Raw genomic sequence first — 21,531 nt, 5'->3', positions numbered from 1 at the left:
CCTCTTGCTTTTAAGTTTACCCTGGCTACGAGCACATGGGCCTGTGCTAAACTGGAAGACCGGCGAAGTTCTACGCTGGAGAAACACCTGTTTCAACCGATGTCTCGCTCCCATCCGTCCTATTCGCTTCTCCGTGGCGCCAACAGCTCTACCGCTTCTACCATCCTGCTACTGGTCATTTTCCGACATCTTCGATAAGAAGGAAGCAGAGATGTTGCCTCCTCACAGGTCGTATATCAGTCCTATTGATCTGCTCCCAGGGACGTCTCCGCCTCGAGGTTGAATCTATCCTCTATCTCAGGCCGAGACCCAGGCCATGTCAAAATATTAATTCGGAAGTCATCTTCTCCAGTGGGAACAGGGCTCTTTTTTGTCAAGGATGGATCTCTTCAGCCCTGTATCGATTATAGAGGTCTAAACCAGATCACAGTGAAAATCAAGTACCCCTTGCTACTTATTTCGGAGCTGTTTGACCATCTCAGAGGAGTCAAGATCTTCACCAAGCTGGATCTCAGAGGGGCCTACAACTTGGTCCGCATATGCCAGTAAGATGAATGGAAGACGGCCTTCAACACCCGAGACTGTCACTATGAATACCGTGTTATGCTGTTCAGGCTCAGTAACGCACCAGCGTTCTTCCAGGATTTCGTGAATGATATTTTTAGAGATCTCCTCTATTCTTGTGTAGTTGTTTACTTGGATGACATTCTTATCTACTCCCCAGACTTAAGGTACTGTCACATTAAGCGACGCTGCAGCGATATAGACAACGATGCCGATCGCTGCAGCGTCGCTGTTTCGTCGTTGTGTGGTCGCTGGAGAGCTGTCACACAGACAGCTCTTCAGCAACCAACGATACCGAAGTCCCTGGGTAACCAGGGTGAACATCGGGTTACTAAGCGCAGGGCCGCGCTTAGTAACCCGATGTTTACCCTGGTTACCAGTGTAAATGTAAAAAAAAAAAAACACTACATACTTACATTCCGGTGTCTGCCGCGTCCCCCGGCGTCCGCTTCCCTGCACTGTGTAAGCGCCGGCCCTAAAGCAGAGCGGTGACGTCACCGCTGTGCTTTGCTTTACGGCCGGCACTGACACATTCAGTGCAGGAAGCTCTGAGCAGCAGCGTGGACGCCGGGGGACGTGACACACATCAGAAGGTGAGTATGTACTGTTTTTTTTTTACTTTTACAATGGTAACCAGGGTAAATATCGGGTTACTAAGCGCGGCCCTGCGCTTAGTAACCCGATATTTACCCTGGTTACCATTGTAAAACATTGCTGGCATCGTTGCTTTTGCTGTCAAACACAACGATACACGCCGATCTGACGACCAAATAAAGTTCTGGACTTCTAGCTCCGACCAACGATATCACAGCAGGATCCAGATCGCTGCTGCGTGTCAAACACAACGATATCGCTATCCAGGACGCTGCAACGTCACGGATTGCTATCGTTATCGTTGGAAAGTTGGTCAGTGTGAAGGTACCTTTAGCCACACACCGGAAGAATGTCCATCAGGTCTTGCAGAGGCTCAGGGAGAACAGACTGTACGCTAAGTTTGAGAAGTGTGTCTTTGAGCAATCCTCTCAGCCCTTTCTCGGCTATATTGTCTCTTTCACAGGTCTGAAGATGGATCCAGGAAAGTTAGCCTCTATCCTCAAATGGCCTCGTCTGACCGGGGTCAAGGCGATACAGCGATTCCTGGGGTTCGTAAATTATTACCGTCAATTCATCCCACACTTCTCATCTCAGGTGGCTCCCATCTCGGCTCTGACCCAAAAAGGCGCCAACTCCAAGGACTGGTCCCCTGAGGCGGGGGAGGCCTTTGCTTCTCTGAAAAAAGTCTTCACTTCTGCGCCTGTACTCCATCGTCTGGTCGTGGACAAACAATTCTTCCTCGAGGTGGATGCTTCCTCCACAAGCACTGGAGCGGTTCTCACTCAGAAGTCTTCCACCGGGCGTATGGTCACCTGTGACTTCTTCTCGAAGATCTTTTCTGCTTCTGAGAGAAACTATTCCATAGGAGATTGAGAACTATTGCCAATCAAGTTGGCTTTGCAAGAGTGGCGTCATCTCCTTGAGGGAGAAGCCCACCAGATTGTCATATTCACCCACCATAAGAACCTAGCCTACTTCCAGTCTGCACAGAGGTTGAATCCAGGCCAGGTGGTCATTGTTACTTGCTCAATTTGACTTTGTCCTTCACTTTCGCCCTGCCAGCAAGAGTGTCAAGGCCGACGCACTTTCTAGGGCCTTTCTGCCTCCAGACTTGGAGGAAGAGCCTCAGCACATCATCGAGCCATCCAGGTTAGTGTCTGCAGCCTCTGTCAATCTGTCTCAGGTTCCTCTCTGAAAGACCCTGGTATCTACTTCAGACAGGAGGCTAGTACTTCAGCGAGGTCACTCCTCCAAGTTGGCCGGTCAAGCTGGGCAAATGAAAACTTTGCAACTCATTTCCCATTACTATTGGTGGCCTACCATGGGAAAGGACATTTTGGAGTACGTTTCGGCCTGTCCCTCCTGTGTCTGAAACAATAGCGCAAAGCATCTGCTGTCCGGACGTCCTCTGCTGCTCCCTATTCCTTCTGTTCCTTGGCAGCACATTGCTATGGACTTCATTATGGACCTTCCCGTCTCCTCTGGCTGTTCCGTTATCTGGGTCGTGGTGTATCGTTTTTCAAAGATGGCTCAATTCATTCCTCTGTCGGGTCTTCCTTCTGCTCCTGAACTTGCCGACTACTTCATTCCACATATTTTTCGCCTCCATAGGTTTCCTCTCCACATTGTTTCCGACAGAGGTGTCCAGTTCACTTCGAAGTTTTGGAGAGCAATTTGCAAATTAATGAACACGGAACTGGATTTTTCTTCTGCTTACCATCCTCAATCCAATGGTCAGGTAGAAAGGATCAATCAGATAGTGTCCGGGTTCCTGCATCATTTCTCAACGTGCATCACAATGACTGGGTCAAGTTACTACCGTGGGCAGAGTTCTTCTACAATAATCATTTACGTGAGTCCTCTGCTAAGTCTCCTTTCCAGATTGTGTTCAGACGCCAACCTGGAATTCCTCTTCCCATCTCTGGGTCTTCGGGCATTCCAGCAGCTGACACTCTTACTGAGGAATTCTCCAAGGTGTGGAGGGACACCAAGGCTGCTCTAGAGAGAACGTCACAGCGTATGAAGAGTTGGGCTGACAATAGAAGCCTGGATGCTCTGACCTTTCGGCCTGGGGATAAAGTGTGGCTTTCCTTCAAGTACATCCGTCTGAAGATGCCATCTTACAAAGTGGGTCCTCGCTTCATTGGTCCCTTTGAGGTTATAAAACAGATTAATGCTGTTTCTTACAAATTGAAATTGCCTGCCTCTTTGTGTGTGCCTAACTTCTTTCACGTTTCCCTCCTCAAACCAGTAATCTTGAGATCTTTCTTTAAGGACCCATGTGCTACTCCTGATCCTGTAAGCGAGGAGGATGTCTTTGAGGTAGAGAATATTTTGGCCACTAAGAGGGTAAAGGGAAAGACCTTTTTCTTAGTTGATTGGAAGGGCTTCGGTCCTGAGGAGAGGTCATGGAAGCCCGAAGAGAATATTCAGGCCCCTCTCCTACTGGAGAGATTCTTTGCAGGCTTAAAGAAGAGGGGGCATAAAGGGGGGTTTACTGTAGCACCGACGCCATCAGCGTCCCAGCGTGGGACTGGTCATTCTCCCGAGGATGCCTCGCCGTACTCCCCGTGCCCGACCCGCTCCCCGCTCTGAGACCTCGGGTCCGGCACTCCTGCAATGGCCCCCCTGTTTGCCGACTCCCCGGGGCTTCTGTCCTTGGTCCCATGCTTACCTCATCTGCTGGTGCTTCCTGCGCGTACCCCTCATGTCTCCTGGCTCGGCTCTAACGGCGCGCTCCTGGTCTCTTAAAGAGACAGCGCACCATTTCCTGGTAGGGTCTCAACCAATGGCCCAGTGACCCATTCTATTTCAGGCACCTTTGTCCTAAATGAGGTGCCTGAGCAACAAGTGTTTTCTGTTGCTATTCCCAGGTTCCCTGTATCTTTGGGCTTGTATTCCGTTTGTATCCTGCTAATCTTGTCTGTTTCCTCAGTATGCCAGCCATGCCTTCTTACGTCTCCTTGGACGACACCTGAACTCATGGTGCCAGTTCCTACCCACTCCAGCTCGCTACCTGGTTCTGCTGCTTGCCTCCTGCCGAGTTCATCGCTACAGGCAACTCCTGTCAGTCCACCTGTTCCGCTGGGTCAGCTTCCACGTGTCCAGGGTCTAACTGGAGGTAGCACCTGCGTCCCTCGGGCATTCCATTCCGACCCTGTTTGAGGGATCTTACTTCGGGTGTCTGAGGCTTGCATAGTCGAGCCCCCTACAGAGCCCCCCGGACCGTGGTTCCACAAAAAATTACAATAAACGAATGTACACTGCAACATCTGTGCCTCTGTTTCCATTTGTTACAAGCAAAATGGTGCAATTCAGAAGCATTAGCTTATGGTTTGTCCATATTTTCAGGTATTTTTTCAGTGGAGGAAACACTAGGACTAAACTGATTAGAATCGCATGAAAAATGCAGTTAACCTTTAGATGATAGCTGCACAGTGTATTGGCACCTGGTACTTAAAGGGAACCTGTCACCCCCCCAGGCGTTTTTAACTAAAAGAGCCACCTTGTGCAGCAGTAATGCTGCATTCTGACGAGGTGGCTCTTTTAGTTCTGGTTGCTGTAACTGCCGAAATAATCAGTTTTGTAATTTGTCCTAAATACCTTTTCTTCAGTCAAGGATGGAGGCCTTTTCCCCCTGCTTCAGACGCCGCACAGCCGTCACTCAAATCCTCTTGGCGCCGGGCGCCGCCTCCTCGCCACTATTTTGAAATGAGTCGGCGCCTGCGCTCTTTTCTCCTGCCTTGGGCAGGCGCAGTGAGCGCTGCCCATCCTCTGTCCTCATATGCAGTCTAGCTGACTGCCCCTGTGCGGCCGCCCTGCCTGTGAATCCCCGCCCCGCAGTGTCTTCTGATTTATTCTCACTGTGAGGCTGGAATTCACAGGCAGGGCGGCCACACAGGCGCAGTCAGCTAGACTGCATATGAGGACAGACGGGCAGCGCTCACTGCGCCTGCCCAAGGCAGGAGAAAAGAGCACAGGCGCCAGCTCATTTCAAAACAGTGGTGAGGAGGCGGCGCCTGGCGCCAAGAAGATTTGAGTGACGGCTGTGTGGCGTCTGCAGCAGGGGGGGAAAGGCCTGCCTCCAGGACTGAAGAAAGGTATTTAGGACAAAACTGATTATTTCGGCAGTTACAGCACCCAGAACTAAAAGAGCCACCTTGTCTGAATGCGGCATTACTGCTGCACAAGGTGGCTCTTTTAGTTAAAAACGCCTGGGGGGGGGGGGGTGACAGGTTCCCTTTAAAGGAATTTATATGAGCTACTAATATGGGCATACAGGTAACTGAAATGTTACACTAGTCCTATCTGTATGCCTCATATTAATGGTCTTGTTGTGTAGAAATTTAAATTCTGTGTTTATGCTAATGATTTCTTTCAGGCTCCGGGACGTGCATTGCCTGGAAGAAATCCCTGCCTCCTGTCTGCATTGTAAGGCCGGTGTCACACTTGCAAGTGTGATGCAAGAAACTCCCGCGAGCCTCTCGCATCAATACCCGGCACTCGGGACCGGAGTGTGCAGCTGCATGTTTTTTTACGCAGCAGCACACTCAGGTCCCGAGTGCCGGCGTATTGATGAGAGAGACTCGCGCAAGTTTCTCGCATCACACTAGTGCAAGTGTGACCCCGGCCTAATACTTATCCTTTATCTTTCTTGTCTGACAATTAAAAAAGGTTTTCCCATCACAAAAAGTGATAGCACATTGTTAGAACATGCTACCATACAGTGTTGCTGAAGGACGGTGTTGCCTTTTTTTCTTGGACAGGGGCCCTCGGCTGCTCGGACTTTTCATTAAAAAAAAACAGGCTAGTATTTTCCCCACTTTGGTCACTGCAGTCATATTCATTATTTGTGAAATAGTAAAGCAGATCAAGATATTGTAGAATCCAGAAGCAGTTCTTTATATAGGCATACTTTCAAATAAAGCCAAGCTGAACGCCAACCTAGGCAGAAATGTTTTCGTTTTGCAAGAAGAATTCTCTAAATTATTAATTTTAATAAAGTGCTCTTCTAAAACTGGTTTGTTCAGTTCAGAGACTGAATAGAACGTGGTATTTTATGTGGATTTCAGTCATGATATCAGTGACTGGCCTTAGCTATGTGCGACCTCTTTGTTCACACAGTTCACCAGCCACCAAACTACAGTAAGGGGGCGACAGCAAGTCAGGAGCAAGTTGCTCACTCTTCCTCTGTACAAATGCTAGCGGCTGCCCCACAGCTGCTCATCCTCGTCACTCATTCCCCAGTTTTGTGTTTTCTTGTCTTGATGGCCACTAGTCATTGCTACAGTCAGGACACAGGGATGGAATTAGGCACCACGCAGGGGCTCTTCTATTTATTTTTCTTCTGCAAATACCCCGAAGCAGCAAAGTAGTGGGGATTTTTTCAGGTAAAAATCCCACTAGGTAGCAGGTCAGTAGTTAAATGAAGGCATCTATGGGGCAATAAATGGAAAATAGACACAGTGCCCATTTGCCATATATTGCCCATTTAGTTCTCTTTTGGGCAGTATCCCCTTTATGCCAACATCCATTCATTGTCCTTCTAAAGCCATGTTTTGCCCAATTTTCATTCATTGCCAAATTATTCCTATTACGTAACAGAAGAATACTAAAAATGAAGTAAATGGTAAATGGGCACAGGTGCCAAATGGGCCTAAATGAAACTAAGTAAATATGGAAGAATGCTAGTTCTGCAGAGAATGACCACAATGGGTTTAGTGCATATATGATGTTAATGTGTCATATTATGGAAATTCCCATAGAACTGAATGGTGAGAGGTGTACACACGCGTGGCTTGCTCAACACTAATTAATTCTCTGCCCACATGCAGGGTGACCACCTCATCACAGGATTGGGGAACACCTGTACTCAACATAGATGTGGATCACAAAGGAAAACCACCTGCATTTTTCAGAAAAAAAGGAGATATAATTTTATACTGGATTGTTTCTTTTTTTTTCTTCCTTCCATTTCTCGTATTGCTTTTGGTGGCATTTTTTGACACTTTTTTTGGTGCAAGAAAATGCTGTGCCCATACTGTTAGTCTACAGACAATAATGAAACTCATTATAAGCAATTGATGGCGCATTTGTCTCAAAGGTGTTTTTTATCAAATCACTGCATTCTCTGGGTGCATTTTCTCAGGTGTTTAAACCTTCAAAAAGAACCTGAAGGCCTACCTCTTCCGACAAGCCTACAACCTGCAATAACCACCGATGGACCAAACCACTGCACGACCAGCTCTGCCCTCACCTACTGTATCCTCACCCATCCCTTGTAGATTGTGAGCCCTCGCGGGCAGGGTCCTCTCTTCTCCTGCACAAGTCGTGACTTGTATTGATTAAGATTATTGTACTTGTTTTTATTATGTATACCCCTCCTCACATGTAAAGCGCCATGGAATAAATGGCGCTATAATAATAAATAATAATAATAATATATATATATACGGTATATATAAAAATTTTACTAAAAGGAAAAAACCTCAGAAAAAAAAATCTAGTCAAATGTTGTGAGACCAAAAATTGCCACCCAAAAATACTTGGAAAAAAACAACACAATTTCAAAGTTTTTTTTTTTTTAAATGGCAGAAAAAAACTGTATGAAGGAAGTCTAAATTAATTTTCCTAACATATGAATGATACCCATCTGCTCACACATGTGTTTTGGGGTAACTGAATTAAAAACACAATGGAGTAAGGAAACCAAAAAGCACACGGCACCATTGAGCCTAATATGTCCTTCTACCACATATAACAATACTGCTTTACCTGGCTGTCAGCCCATGTTTCCTTGTTTGCCCAGTCCTTGTGGGTGCGGATGTACCACCACTGGATTTCCAGTGAGTACGGGATGTCACCACTGCCACGGAAAGAACAAGCCATCTCCACATCTTCTCCAGGCTGTGCACTAACATCTTGTGGGATTTCCGTGAATAAAGCTGAAATATGAAAAAAGTGGCAATGCTTTCAACCAGTTGGGTCACATTAATATCTCCTCAGATGAGGTACAACATGCAGATTACTTATAGAAATACCCAAGTATCTGCACATATACAAGTAGAGTATCTAAGTCTACGTTCACATTTGCGGTCTGCGCCGCAGCGTCGGGCGCCGCAGCATCGCCGCATGCGTCATGCGCCCCTATATTTAACATGGGGGCGCATGGACATGCGTCGCACTTGCGTTTTGCGCCGCATGTGTCCCTGCGGCGCACGCGTCCGGGCGCATAGGACGCAGCAAGTTGCATTTTTGCTGCGTCCAAAATCAATTAAAAAAAGGACGCATGCGGCGCAAAACGCAGCGTTGCGCATGCAATTTGCTGCGTTTTTGTTTGCGTTGTGCGTTGCGGCGCCGACGCTGCGGCGCACAACGCAAATGTGAACGTAGCCTAATCTACGCACAACAGTTGAAGAGACAAAGGTTATTACCAAAAGAGGTACAGTTAATTTCTTAATGAGGAAAGTTAAAAAATTACAGCCTACCGCTAGCCAATAGGACAAATAATACTGTGTCCTTCCTTATAGGAGAAATGGGTGAAATGACAATTTGACTCTATTAGAGTTTGTGCTAAGAGGAGGTTAACCCTGCTCAGGCTCACATCTAATGGGAATGTAGATGGGGGTCAACCAAAAGCCATGGTGCTAAAACAACCACAAAAGCTATCTCAAGGCCGGGTATATACTCTCATGGGATGACTACAAGTGGAGACACCAGATCCATCTAGAGATGTAAATAAACAGGAGTCACTGGGGACAGGTTTGGCACTATGTAAAGATAAGGGACATTTTTTTTAATGCAGATTGTAGTAGAACTATGGGGTGATGCTAGCAGTTTTCATTACTTTGTTCAGAGTAACAACTTCTCGGTAGATTTACTCAAGGGTTGCCATCTTCTGGCTTAGATGGTTAGCACCCAAATATTTTTTGCTCTAACACAGAAAAGTGGATTTTTGTGTAAAACTATCAGCAACCAGCTTTATTTTTTTCATATACGGCAAAGCAATTTACATCACAGAGAAAAAAAAAAGAAAACCTAAGCTGTCAGGTAACTAACATTGAAGCATTCTTACTGCCCAGCACCACCAACACAGCAGGCTTCACTCACACTGACTAGCAATGGCTGTTCTCCTCAAAATGGGTATCCCTGTGTGAAATAGCTCAGTCTTATCTCAGTCGGCTCCAAATGAGCATAATTAGCCAAAGACTTTCTAGATCTACTGGGAGCGCACTCTTCTCTTCCCCTTACAGCTTAAAGCTGCAAGTCACTTGGGCTATGTCTCTATCAGTTTTGTACATCGAGAGACTGAAATTCTTGCCCATTCTTCCTTGGCAAACAGCTCGAGCTCAGTGAGGTTTGATGGAGATCGCTTGTGAACAGCAGTTTTCAGCTCTTTCCACATATTCTCGATTGGATTGAGGTCTGGACTTTGACTTGGCCATTCTAACACCTGGATACGTTTATTTGTGAACCATTCCATTGTAGATTTTGCTTTATGCTTGGGATCATTGTCTTGTTAGAAGACAAATCTCCGTCCCAGTCTCAGGTCTTTTGAAGACTCCAACAGGTTTTCTTCAAGAATGGTCCTGTATTTGGCTCCATCCATCTTTCCATCAATTTTAACCATCTTCCCTGTCCCTGCTGAAGAAAAGCAGGCCCAAACCATGATGCTGCCACCACCATATTTGACTGTGGGGATGGTGTGTTCAGGGTGATGAGCTGTGTTGCCTTTACACCAAACATATCGTTTGGCATTGTTGCCAAAAAGTTCGATTTTGGTTTCATCTGACCAGAGCACCTTCTTCCACATGTTTGGTGTGTCTCCCAGGTGGCTTGTTGCAAACTTTAAACAACACTTTTTATGGATATCTTTGAGAAATGGCTTTCTTCTTGCCACTCTTCCATAAAAGCCAGATTTGTAAAGTGTATGACTGATTGTTGTCCTATGGACAGACTGTCCCACCTCAGCTGTAGATCTCTGCAGTTCATCCAGTGATCATGGGCCTCTTGGCTGCATCTCTGATCAGTCTTCTCCTTGTTTGAGATTGAAAGTTTAGAGGGATGGCCGGGTCTGGTAGATTTGCAGTGGTATGATACTCCTTCCATTTCAATATGAACGCTTGCACAGTGCTCCTTGGGATGTTTAAAGTTTTGGAAATCATTTTGTATCCAAATCCGGCTTTAATCTTCTCTACAACAGTATCACGGACCTGCCTTTTGTGTTCCTTGGTCTTCATGATGCTTTCTGTGCTTCAAACAGAAGCCTGACACTATCACATAGCATGTGCATTTATACGGAGACTTAATTACACACAGGTGGATTATATTTATCATCATTAGGCATTTAGGACAACATATGAATCATTCAGAGATCCACAATGAACTTCTGGAGTGAATTTGCTGCACTGAAAGTAAAGGGGCTGAATAATATTGCACGCCCCACTTTTCAGTTTTTGAATTTCCACAAAAATTTAACATAACCAATAAATTTCGTTCAACTTCACAATTGTGTTCCACATGTTGTTGATTCTTCACCAAAAATTTACATTTGGTATCTTTATGTTTGAAGCATGAAGAGTGGGAAAAGGTTGAAAAGTTCCAGGGGCTGAATACTTTCGCAAGGCACTATATATATATATATATATATATATATATATATATATATACATATATATACATATATATATATAAAGGATATTACATCCGAAACGTTGCCACGCCGTTCAGGCATTAAAGTCCACTTTTTTCATTTTGGTTGTGCTGTTTTCCTTTTTTTCTTTATATTTTGACCACCCACAACAGTGGTTTGGAAAGCTTTGCACGGTTATTTAAGGTAGTATTTTGATGCTGTTCCTTTTTTCATTATATATATATATATATATATATATATATATATATATATATATATAATTACTGAACATAAATTCTTTAATGTTGCATGTGACTAAATTATTGCAATAGGATATTGACAGATTTGTGTTGGCAGAATTTCAGCAAGATCAGTAAGTCTCATGAAAATTTGGCTGCCCGTCAAAACATTGATCATAATAGGAAACAACACCACGGCTGGATTTTCCTGCCTTATCCTATTGTTTGCCCCAGAGATAAAAGGTTCAGACGTGTCTGATGGCTTCTTAGATCTCGCTTCGATGTCCGCTTATTATTGTGGGAGCTGTGGCTGAACATACAGAATTCTAACATACGGTATATTTGGAGAGCCAGGAAAGATAATTCAGTGAGGCCCATTAAACATACTGGTTGTATATGAAACAGTAGCATCTGCTAAATTAAAATGATCATAGACTGACCAACAACACTGGATCATTTCTATTAACGTAACATAAAATGTTATGACCGCCGCCGGCTATAGGCAGGGGACACAACAAGATTCACTATAAAGCTTAATGGCCACTTTTTATCTTTAGTAAGTCGTTTCTAGCTGGTGTAGCTTTGTGACCATACTGTATAAGTATTTTTGCTGTAATAAGCATATAATTACGGCGGTACTAATTTTACATTTGCTGCGGCGCACCACCCTGCCCTACCGCATTCATGATAAGCACAGCTTACCCATGCATTACTAGATGGCAGGTTATTAGGAATTCAGTTTGCTATAACAATGTGTTAATATCAGATTTGCCCAGAATGTATTGATTTCATCATTGTATGGTCAGGCATAAAGCATATTGGTCTTAATACCCCCATTTCCCCTACCCACCTGTTCCCACCTTTCTTCCATAACATCTTTCTCCCATCTTCTCCTCTCCCCTCTGTTATTCCCCCCTGTCTCTGGCTCCTTAGCTGTAGTATTTAGTTTCCCTTCAAGGGCCGCAGCGCACCATCTGTCAACAGGGCCATAAAAAGCTGATACATGCAGAGGGGGAACAGCCTGCAGCATGGGGAGTAGGGGAGAGCGATAGATGGAGAGAGCGATACAGAGAGAGCGGGAGTGATGGAGACCAAAGTATAACAGTCTGCAGAGCAGTAATGCAACAGATCAAACATTATACCCTGCAATATCCCAAGTAGGGGATGAGGCGACAACAGCAGATTAATGGTTTGCAGCATACAGGGAAAAGGTTAAGGTAAAGAATAGGGGGGGGGGGGGCAGAGTTTCCGAAAGTGCTTGTAATGGAAAGAAGATAAAACACTGTAATCTTGCAATTCTGAGGTCCTAGGATCAAATCCTATCCAGGCAATTTGTTAGGATGCAGTTTCCCGTTCAAGCTAACAAGAAAGAGCTGCTCTTCTCCAGACAAATGTGCAAAATGCTCTGTCATCAGAAGAAATTAATTGTACGCTTGCTTATGAATTATCGTTCTCGGCAGCACATCGTCCTATGTTGTGACATCGTTTTACCTGCCCTTCCTGCCTCTGCTTCTGTCGCTAGGCAGCGCCACGCTCTCGTTGCAGGTGACGCAGGTCGGCAGTTCTAGTTTTGTGTTCTCTCAGACTTGCAGTCCCATCCATACTGGGACACATAAAGTTAACTACTGTGCGGTTTGGGTTGGGCTGCAAGCTATTTAAGATCCTAAAATGCTGTTGTCCACTGCCAATTATATTCAGAACAGTCCTGACATTTGACTGTCATGATTCTCAATGGCGAGAGAACATAGCCCAGCATATATGAGAACTAGCTCTTGGAAGATGGAAACTATACTGACCATGAACTAAACCTGCCGCACAACTAGAAGTGGCCGGGTAGCATGCCTACGTTTTTTATCCCTAGATGCCCAGCGCCAGCCGGAGAACTACCTAATCCTAGCAGAGGAAAAGACAGTCCTGGCTCACCTCTAGAGAAATTTTCCCAAAAGGCAGACAGAGGCCCCCACATATATTGGCGGTGATTTTAGATGAAATGACAAACGTAGTATGAAAATAGGTTTAGCAAAATCGAGGTCCGCTTACTAGATAGCATGAAGACAGAAAGGGCACTTTCATGGTCAGCAGAAAACCCTATCAAAACACCATCCAGAAATTACTTTAAGACTCTAGCATTAACTCATAACACCAGAGTGGCAATTTCCGCTCACAAGAGCTTTCCAGACACAGTAACGAAACAGCAGCTGTGAACAGGAACAAAATGCAAAAACACACAAGGACAAAAGTCCAACTTAGCTAGGAGTTGTCTAGTAGCAGGAACATGCACAGAAGGCTTCTGATTACATTGTTGACCGGCATGAAACTGACAGAGGAGCAAGATTATATAGCGACTCCCACATCCTGATAGGAGCAGGTGAACAGAGGGGATGATGCACACAAGTACAATTCCACAAGTGGCCACCGGGGGAGCCCAGAATCCAATTTCACAACAGTACCCCCCCCCTCAAGGAGGGGGCACCGAACCCTCACCAGAACCACCAGGGCGATCAGGATGAGCCCTATGAAAGGCACGGACAAGATCGGAGGCATGAACATCAGAGGCAGTGACCCAAGAATTATCCTCCTGACCGTATCCCTTCCATTTGACCAGATACTGGAGTTTCCGTCTGGAAACACGAGAGTCTAAGATCTTTTCCACAACGTACTCCAACTCACCCTCAACCAACACCGGAGCAGGAGGCTCAACGGAAGGCACAGCCGGTATCTCATACCTGCGCAACAATGACCGATGAAAAACATTATGAATCGAAAAGGCTGCAGGGAGGTCCAAACGGAAGGACACAGGGTTAAGAATCTCCAATATCTTGTACGGGCCGATGAACCGAGGCTTAAACTTAGGAGAAGAAACCCTCATAGGGACAAAACGAGAAGACAACCACACCAAGTCCCCAACACAAAGCCGAGGACCAACACGACGACGGCGGTTGGCAAAAAGCTGAGTCTTCTCCTGGGACAACTTCAAATTGTCCACCACCTGCCCCCAAATCTGATGCAACCTCTCCACCACAGCATCCACTCCAGGACAATCCGAAGATTCCACTTGACCGGAGGAAAATCGAGGATGAAACCCCGAATTACAGAAAAACGGGGACACCAAGGTGGCAGAGCTGGCCCGATTATTGAGGGCGAACTCCGCCAAAGGCAAAAAAGCAACCCAATCATCCTGATCCGCAGACACAAAACACCTCAAATATGTCTCCAAGGTCTGATTAGTCCGCTCGGTCTGGCCATTAGTCTGAGGATGGAAAGCAGACGAAAAAGACAAATCTATGCCCATCCTAGCACAGAATGCCCGCCAAAATCTAGACACGAATTGGGTCCCTCTGTCAGAAACGATATTCTCCGGAATACCATGCAAACGAACAACATTTTGAAAAAACAGAGGAACCAACTCGGAAGAAGAAGGCAACTTAGGCAAGGGAACCAGATGGACCATCTTAGAGAAACGGTCACACACCACCCAGATGACAGACATCTTCTGAGAAACAGGCAGATCCGAAATAAAATCCATCGAGATGTGCGTCCAAGGCCTCTTCGGGATAGGCAAGGGTAACAACAATCCACTAGCCCGAGAACAACAAGGCTTGGCCCGAGCACAAACGTCACAAGACTGCACAAAGCCTCGCACATCTCGTGACAGGGAAGGCCACCAGAAGGACCTTGCCACCAAATCCCTGGTACCAAAGATTCCAGGATGACCTGCCAACGCAGAAGAATGAACCTCAGAGATGACTCTACTGGTCCAATCATCAGGAACAAACAGTCTACCAGGTGGGCAACGATCAGGTCTATCCGCCTGAAACTCCTGCAAGGCCCGCCGCAGGTCTGGAGAAACGGCAGACAATATCACTCCATCTTTAAGGATACCTGTGGGCTCAGAATTACCAGGTAAGTCAGGCTCAAAACTCCTAGAAAGAGCATCCGCCTTAACATTCTTAGAACCCGGTAGGTAAGACACCACAAAATTAAACCGAGAGAAAAACAACGACCAGCGCGCCTGTCTAGGATTCAGGCGCCTGGCAGACTCAAGGTAAATTAAATTTTTGTGGTCAGTCAATACCACCACCTGATGTCTGGCCCCCTCAAGCCAGTGACGCCACTCCTCAAAAGCCCACTTCATGGCCAAAAGCTCCAGATTCCCAATATCATAATTCCGCTCGGCAGGCGAAAATTTACGGGAAAAAAAGGCACAAGGTCTCATCACGGAGCAGTCGGAACTTCTCTGCGACAACACCGCCCCAGCTCCGATTTCAGAAGCGTCGACCTCAACCTGAAAAGGAAGAGCAACATCAGGCTGACGCAACACTGGGGCGGAAGAAAAGCGGCGCTTGAGCTCCCGAAAGGCCTCCACAGCATCAGGGGACCAATCAGCAACATCAGCACCCTTCTTAGTCAAATCAGTCAATGGTTTTACAACATCAGAAAAACCAGCAATAAATCGACGATAAAAGTTAGCAAAGCCCAAAAATTTCTGAAGACTCTTAAGAGAAGAGGGTTGCGTCCAATCACCAATAGCCTGAAACTTGACAGGATCCATCTCGATGGAAGAGGGGGAAAAAATGTATCCCAAGAAGGAAATCTTTTGAACCCCAAAAACACACTTAGAACCCTTCACACACAAGGAATTAGACCGCAAAACCTGAAAAACCCTCCTGACCTGCTGGACATGAGAGTCCCAGTCATCCGAAAAAATCAGAATATCATCCAGATACACAATCATAAATTTATCCAAATAATCGCGGAAAATGTCATGCATAAAGGACTGGAAGACTGAAGGGGCATTTGAAAGACCAAAAGGCATCACCAAATACTCAAAATGGCCCTCGGGCGTATTAAATGCGGTTTTCCACTCATCCCCCTGCTTGATTCGCACCAAATTATACGCCCCACGGAGATCAATCTTAGAGAACCACTTGGCCCCCTTTATACGAGCAAACAAATCAGTAAGCAGTGGTAACGGATATTGATATTTAACCGTGATTTTATTCAAAAGTCGATAATCAATACACGGCCTCAAAGAGCCGTCTTTCTTAGACACAAAGAAAAAACCGGCTCCTAAGGGAGATGACGAAGGACGAATATGTCCCTTTTCCAAGGACTCCTTTATATATTCTCGCATAGCCGCGTGTTCAGGCACAGACAGATTAAATAAACGACCCTTAGGGTATTTACTACCCGGGATCAAGTCTATGGCACAATCGCACTCCCGGTGCGGAGGTAGTGAACCAACCTTGGGTTCTTCAAAAACGTCACGAAAGTCAGACAAGAATTCAGGAATCTCAGAGGGAATAGATGATGAAATGGAAACCAAAGGTACGTCCCCATGAGTTCCTTTACATCCCCAGCTTAACACAGACATAGCTCTCCAGTCGAGGACTGGGTTATGAGATTGCAGCCATGGCAATCCCAGCACCAAAACATCATGTAGATTATACAGCACCAGAAAGCGAATAACCTCCTGGTGATCCGGATTAACACGCATAGTCACTTGTGTCCAGTATTGTGGTTTATTACTAGCCAATGGGGTGGAGTCAATCCCTTTCAGAGGTATCGGAGCCTCCAATGGCTCCAAATCATACCCACAGCGTTTGGCAAAGGACCAATCCATAAGACTCAAAGCAGCGCCAGAGTCGACATAGGCGTCCGCGGTAATAGATGACAAAGAACAAATCAGGGTCACAGATAGAATAAACTTAGACTGTAAAGTGCTAATTGAAACAGACTTGTCAGGCTTCTTAGTACGCTTAAAGCATGCTGATATAACATGAGTTGAATCACCACAATAGAAGCACAACCCATTTTTTCGTCTAAAATTCTGCCGCTCGCTTCTGGACAGAATTCTATCACATTGCGTATTTTCTGGCGTTTTCTCAGTAGACACCGCCAAATGGTGCACAGGTTTGCGCTCCCGCAGACGCCTATCGATCTGAATAGCCATCGTCATGGACTCATTCAGACTCGCAGGCACAGGGAACCCCACCATAACATCCTTAATGGCATCAGAGAGACCTTCTCTGAAAATCGCCGCCAGGGCGCACTCATTCCACTGAGTAAGCACAGACCATTTGCGGAATTTTTGGCAGTATATTTCAGCTTCATCTTGCCCCTGAGACAAGGACATCAAGGCCTTTTCCGCCTGAAGCTCTAAATGAGGTTCCTCATAAAGCAACCCCAAGGCCAGAAAAAACGCATCCACATTGAGCAACGCAGGATCCCCTGGTGCCAATGCAAAAGCCCAGTCCTGAGGGTCGCCCCGGAGCAAGGAAATTACAATCCTGACCTGCTGTGCAGGGTCTCCGGCAGAGCGAGACTTCAGGGACAAAAACAATTTGCAATTATTTTTAAAATTTTGAAAGTGAGATCTATTCCCCGAGAAGAATTCAGGCAAAGGAATTCTAGGCTCAGACATAGGTGCATGAACAACAAAATCTTGCAAATTTTGTACCTTTGTGGCGAGATTATTCAAACCTGTAACTACACTCTGAAGATCCATTTGAAACAGGTGAACACAGAGCCATTCAAGGATTAGAAGGAGAGAAAGAGAGGAAGGCTGCAGTATAGGCAAACTAGCAAGTGATTCAATTAAGAGCACACTCAGAACTAGAGGGAAAAAAAAAAAAAAAAAAAAAAATTGTAGCAGACTTCTTTTTTCTCTCCTTTCTCAGCCAGTAATTTAACCCTTTTTTGGGCCGGTCAAACTGTCATGATTCTCAATGGCGAGAGAACATAGCCCAGCATATATGAGAACTAGCTCTTGGAAGATGGAAACTATACTGACCATGAACTAAACCTGCCGCACAACTAGAAGTGGCCGGGTAGCATGCCTACGTTTTTTATCCCTAGATGCCCAGCGCCAGCCGGAGAACTACCTAATCCTAGCAGAGGAAAAGACAGTCCTGGCTCACCTCTAGAGAAATTTTCCCAAAAGGCAGACAGAGGCCCCCACATATATTGGCGGTGATTTTAGATGAAATGACAAACGTAGTATGAAAATAGGTTTAGCAAAATCGAGGTCCGCTTACTAGATAGCATGAAGACAGAAAGGGCACTTTCATGGTCAGCAGAAAACCCTATCAAAACACCATCCAGAAATTACTTTAAGACTCTAGCATTAACTCATAACACCAGAGTGGCAATTTCCGCTCACAAGAGCTTTCCAGACACAGTAACGAAACAGCAGCTGTGAACAGGAACAAAATGCAAAAACACACAAGGACAAAAGTCCAACTTAGCTAGGAGTTGTCTAGTAGCAGGAACATGCACAGAAGGCTTCTGATTACATTGTTGACCGGCATGAAACTGACAGAGGAGCAAGATTATATAGCGACTCCCACATCCTGATAGGAGCAGGTGAACAGAGGGGATGATGCACACAAGTACAATTCCACAAGTGGCCACCGGGGGAGCCCAGAATCCAATTTCACAACATTTGACCATAGCTTGCTTTTTGGATAGTCTCATTCTTTACAATTTTGTCCCTACCTGGACCCGGACCTTATGACCCAGCTATTCTCTTGCCTTTGATAGCAGCTCTTCCATGGGAACAATCTAGTGGAACCCATTTAAAGTCCAGATCCCTGTATAGGGCTTAAGGGGTGAAGGCCGGTGTTCCTCTAGAATCTAGCGGTCTGTCCAAGGTAGCCATTTTAAGATTACGGCCTCTGACAAACATAACAGATGTGGTGCCGAGAACAATGACAGAGTAGACTCTATGTGCACAGAATGACCGTGCTGTGAACATGGAAGTGTAACGGAGTACTCTAACGGCCCAAGCCTTTATCACTGATATTCAAGTCGTTTGGTGCTTATTTACTGGTGGAGACTAGTGATGAGCGAGTGTACTCGTTGCTCGGGTTTTCCAGAGCACGCTCGGGTGACCTCCGAGTATTTGCTATTGCAAGGAGATATAGTTTTCATCGCCTCAGTTGCATGATTTATGGCTTCCAGATACGCTGAATACATGTGAGGAATGCCTGTTTGTTAGGGAATTCCCACATGTATTCAGCGTATCTGGAAGCCGTAAATCATGCAGCTGAGGTGATGAAAACTATATCTCCGAGCAATAACAAATACTCGGAGGTCACCCCAGCGTGCTCGTGGAAAACCCGAGCAACTAGTACACTCGCTCATCACTAGTGGAGACAGAATGATAGTTAACACCATCGTCCTGTCTCCAAGTATCAGCAGCTCATCACTTGTTTACATCGGGCGATGTGCTGCCGATAACCATGATTGTTAAGCCAGCATAAAAATCACCACACCCGATGAAAATAAAACGTTTTCTGGTTCATCAGATGAGTGCCAATCAGTTTATACAGGCTGATAATTGAGAACAAGCTTTCCCCAATTATCAGCCCGTCTAAATGGGCCTATAGGCAGAGTTCAGTGCGCGCATACCTTTCCGAGATTTTACCTCACCACGTACAAGTTTATAGCACAAGTAGATTAATACATTTATTAAAGAGATGTATAGTACACTTTTTGTTTCTACATGGCTGCAAATATTTGCAAACTTGCTTTAAATCTGATGTCTACAGCCAACTCTGGAGCGTGCTGTACTTTATCCTTCTCTGCCCTAAAGGGGTTGTCCATTTCAGACAATCCTTATTTGTTAGATGGCTCCTTTGATGATAAACATATTGCAGTATGACCCCTAATGAACAGCTATAACTGGATAAGGACAAAATAACAAGTGTTCCATTCCCCTGCAGCACCGCCATTAGAGGAGCACAAAACATAGAAAATGCTCAAAGATAATAAAAATACTCCAGCGTGCCCCTGATTGATCTCATCCTTACAGTTGATCCTATTTTATACTACAAGTAAAACTGAGAAATATATAAAATAAATCTTTTCTCTGTGACCCAGGAACCAAATCCATTTCTCCTCTGCCTCCTCACTATTCTAAGGTTTTAAAATAACTAGCTGCAGCAGGAGCCTCCCCCCACCCCAGGGGATTAGTTAAGCTTCAGTATTGAGCACTTGAGGACTAGGACTAGGTCATGGTATAAAATTCTACAAGTAAAAAATACTGCCCTCCCCCCACACATGCCATAAGAACAGCAACTATTGGGTCTAGTGCTCAGTTATTTTATATACGCTCCCTAGAGATCCAAGGGTTCCTGGCCTTGGCGCTATATATGTATGCAATGTTTTCCAAGATGAATCTGTTCCTTGTCTCCACAATGTAACACTGCATTGACACTTGCTAGAAGGGTTATGGCGGGTAGTGGTTCGTAGAAAAGGTCTCGTCCAGGCTCTCAGTCATCGCTGAAGTAGAATCTGCAGCTGCAATCAGCTTTTAGTCCTTTTAATAACTTGAGACCGCAGCCAGTGCCCGTTGATGTATAGCCGAATAAAAACTCGTGTGATGGTTTGCCCGACCTAGTTTTGTGCCAGTGCATTCTTGCTAAAAGTGCAATGCGTCATGAAAAGGGAAAAGATGGAAATTTACCTTAATAGTAAATGAAAAAAAGACATAGAAATGGGAAAACTGAAGGAGTTTTTGAGAATTACTATAATGCATCAAGACAGGCAAAGAAAAGCTTGACAAAAACAGCAAACAAGCCATAAAAAAAGGTAATGAGCAGAAGAGAATGGCAGAGGTTGAGGGTGAAGGCATTGTGAAGCAGATGGAGAATAAGATGAAGTAAGGGGGAAGCGGTAAAGGTTGGCGAGGCAGAGGGGAGATTAAGGAAGAAGGTAGACAGGAGAAAAGAGAGAGAAGGAAGGTGAAGGAGAGGGGAGAGCGCACCTCAGAGCAGCAGCCGGAAGATTGGAAGAGACAGCTACGGAATTACATATCCAGGGAGATTTAGAGGAAAAAAACAATGTGACAGGAGAACAGAGACAGAAGCAGGTCCATGCAGGGACATCACAACCTATTACTGAGAGGGGCTGCTCATGAACGGAAGGGATGGAATAAGAAAAAGGAGCAAGGAAGAAAGCGATATAACGCAAGAACAAGGGAAGGAGAAATACAAAACATGTAATTAGACTGAAGGAGGATGGAGAAATGTCATTTAAAGTCAGTGCAGGTCACAGACGTAGCGGCACAGCCTTCAATGAGCCGCCTTGCCTCATATGTCCAGGCCTCCATTTTATTTCTAGACCATCACCAATAATGACTTTATTAGGGTTCATTTCTTGGGTTCCCAATTGTGCGAACATTATAAACAATATTTTCTGCCCGGATTTTTTTTTACCCAGTACACTCATACCTATAGGTTCCCACAGGACAGGCCCCTGGGCAGGGACAGATTACATATGAAACTATATTTGAGCAATGTGTTTTTTTATACCTCAGTGATATGTAGTTTGTTGCCAATCTGCAGAGAGAACATAGTTATAATTCCCACAGTTTTCTGAGGGGATGGGAGTCGGAAAAAAGGGGGCACAAAGCTGGCTTATATTAATGGTTATTCCTCTACAAGATCTATCTTGTTAAAGGACGTCTGTCAGCACCGACTGTTCAAACCAAGCACAAAC

At 45.3% G+C, this 21,531-nt stretch overlaps 1 protein-coding gene across 1 annotated transcript in view; it reads right to left on the bottom strand.

The window, feature by feature from the left end:
- VSTM2L (V-set and transmembrane domain containing 2 like) overlaps positions 1-21,531 on the bottom strand; it is a 99,760-nt gene that overhangs the window by 35,191 nt on the left and 43,038 nt on the right. The window contains exon 2 of the mRNA XM_077251617.1: positions 7,933-8,102. Within this exon, the coding sequence (XP_077107732.1) occupies positions 7,933-8,102 (170 nt within the window). The remainder of the gene's footprint in view (positions 1-7,932; positions 8,103-21,531) is intronic.

The sequence above is a fragment of the Ranitomeya variabilis genome, chromosome 4 (assembly GCF_051348905.1).
Source record: "Ranitomeya variabilis isolate aRanVar5 chromosome 4, aRanVar5.hap1, whole genome shotgun sequence".
Lineage (NCBI taxonomy): Eukaryota > Metazoa > Chordata > Amphibia > Anura > Dendrobatidae > Ranitomeya > Ranitomeya variabilis.
This window is presented reverse-complemented; position numbering and strand designations above follow the sequence as displayed.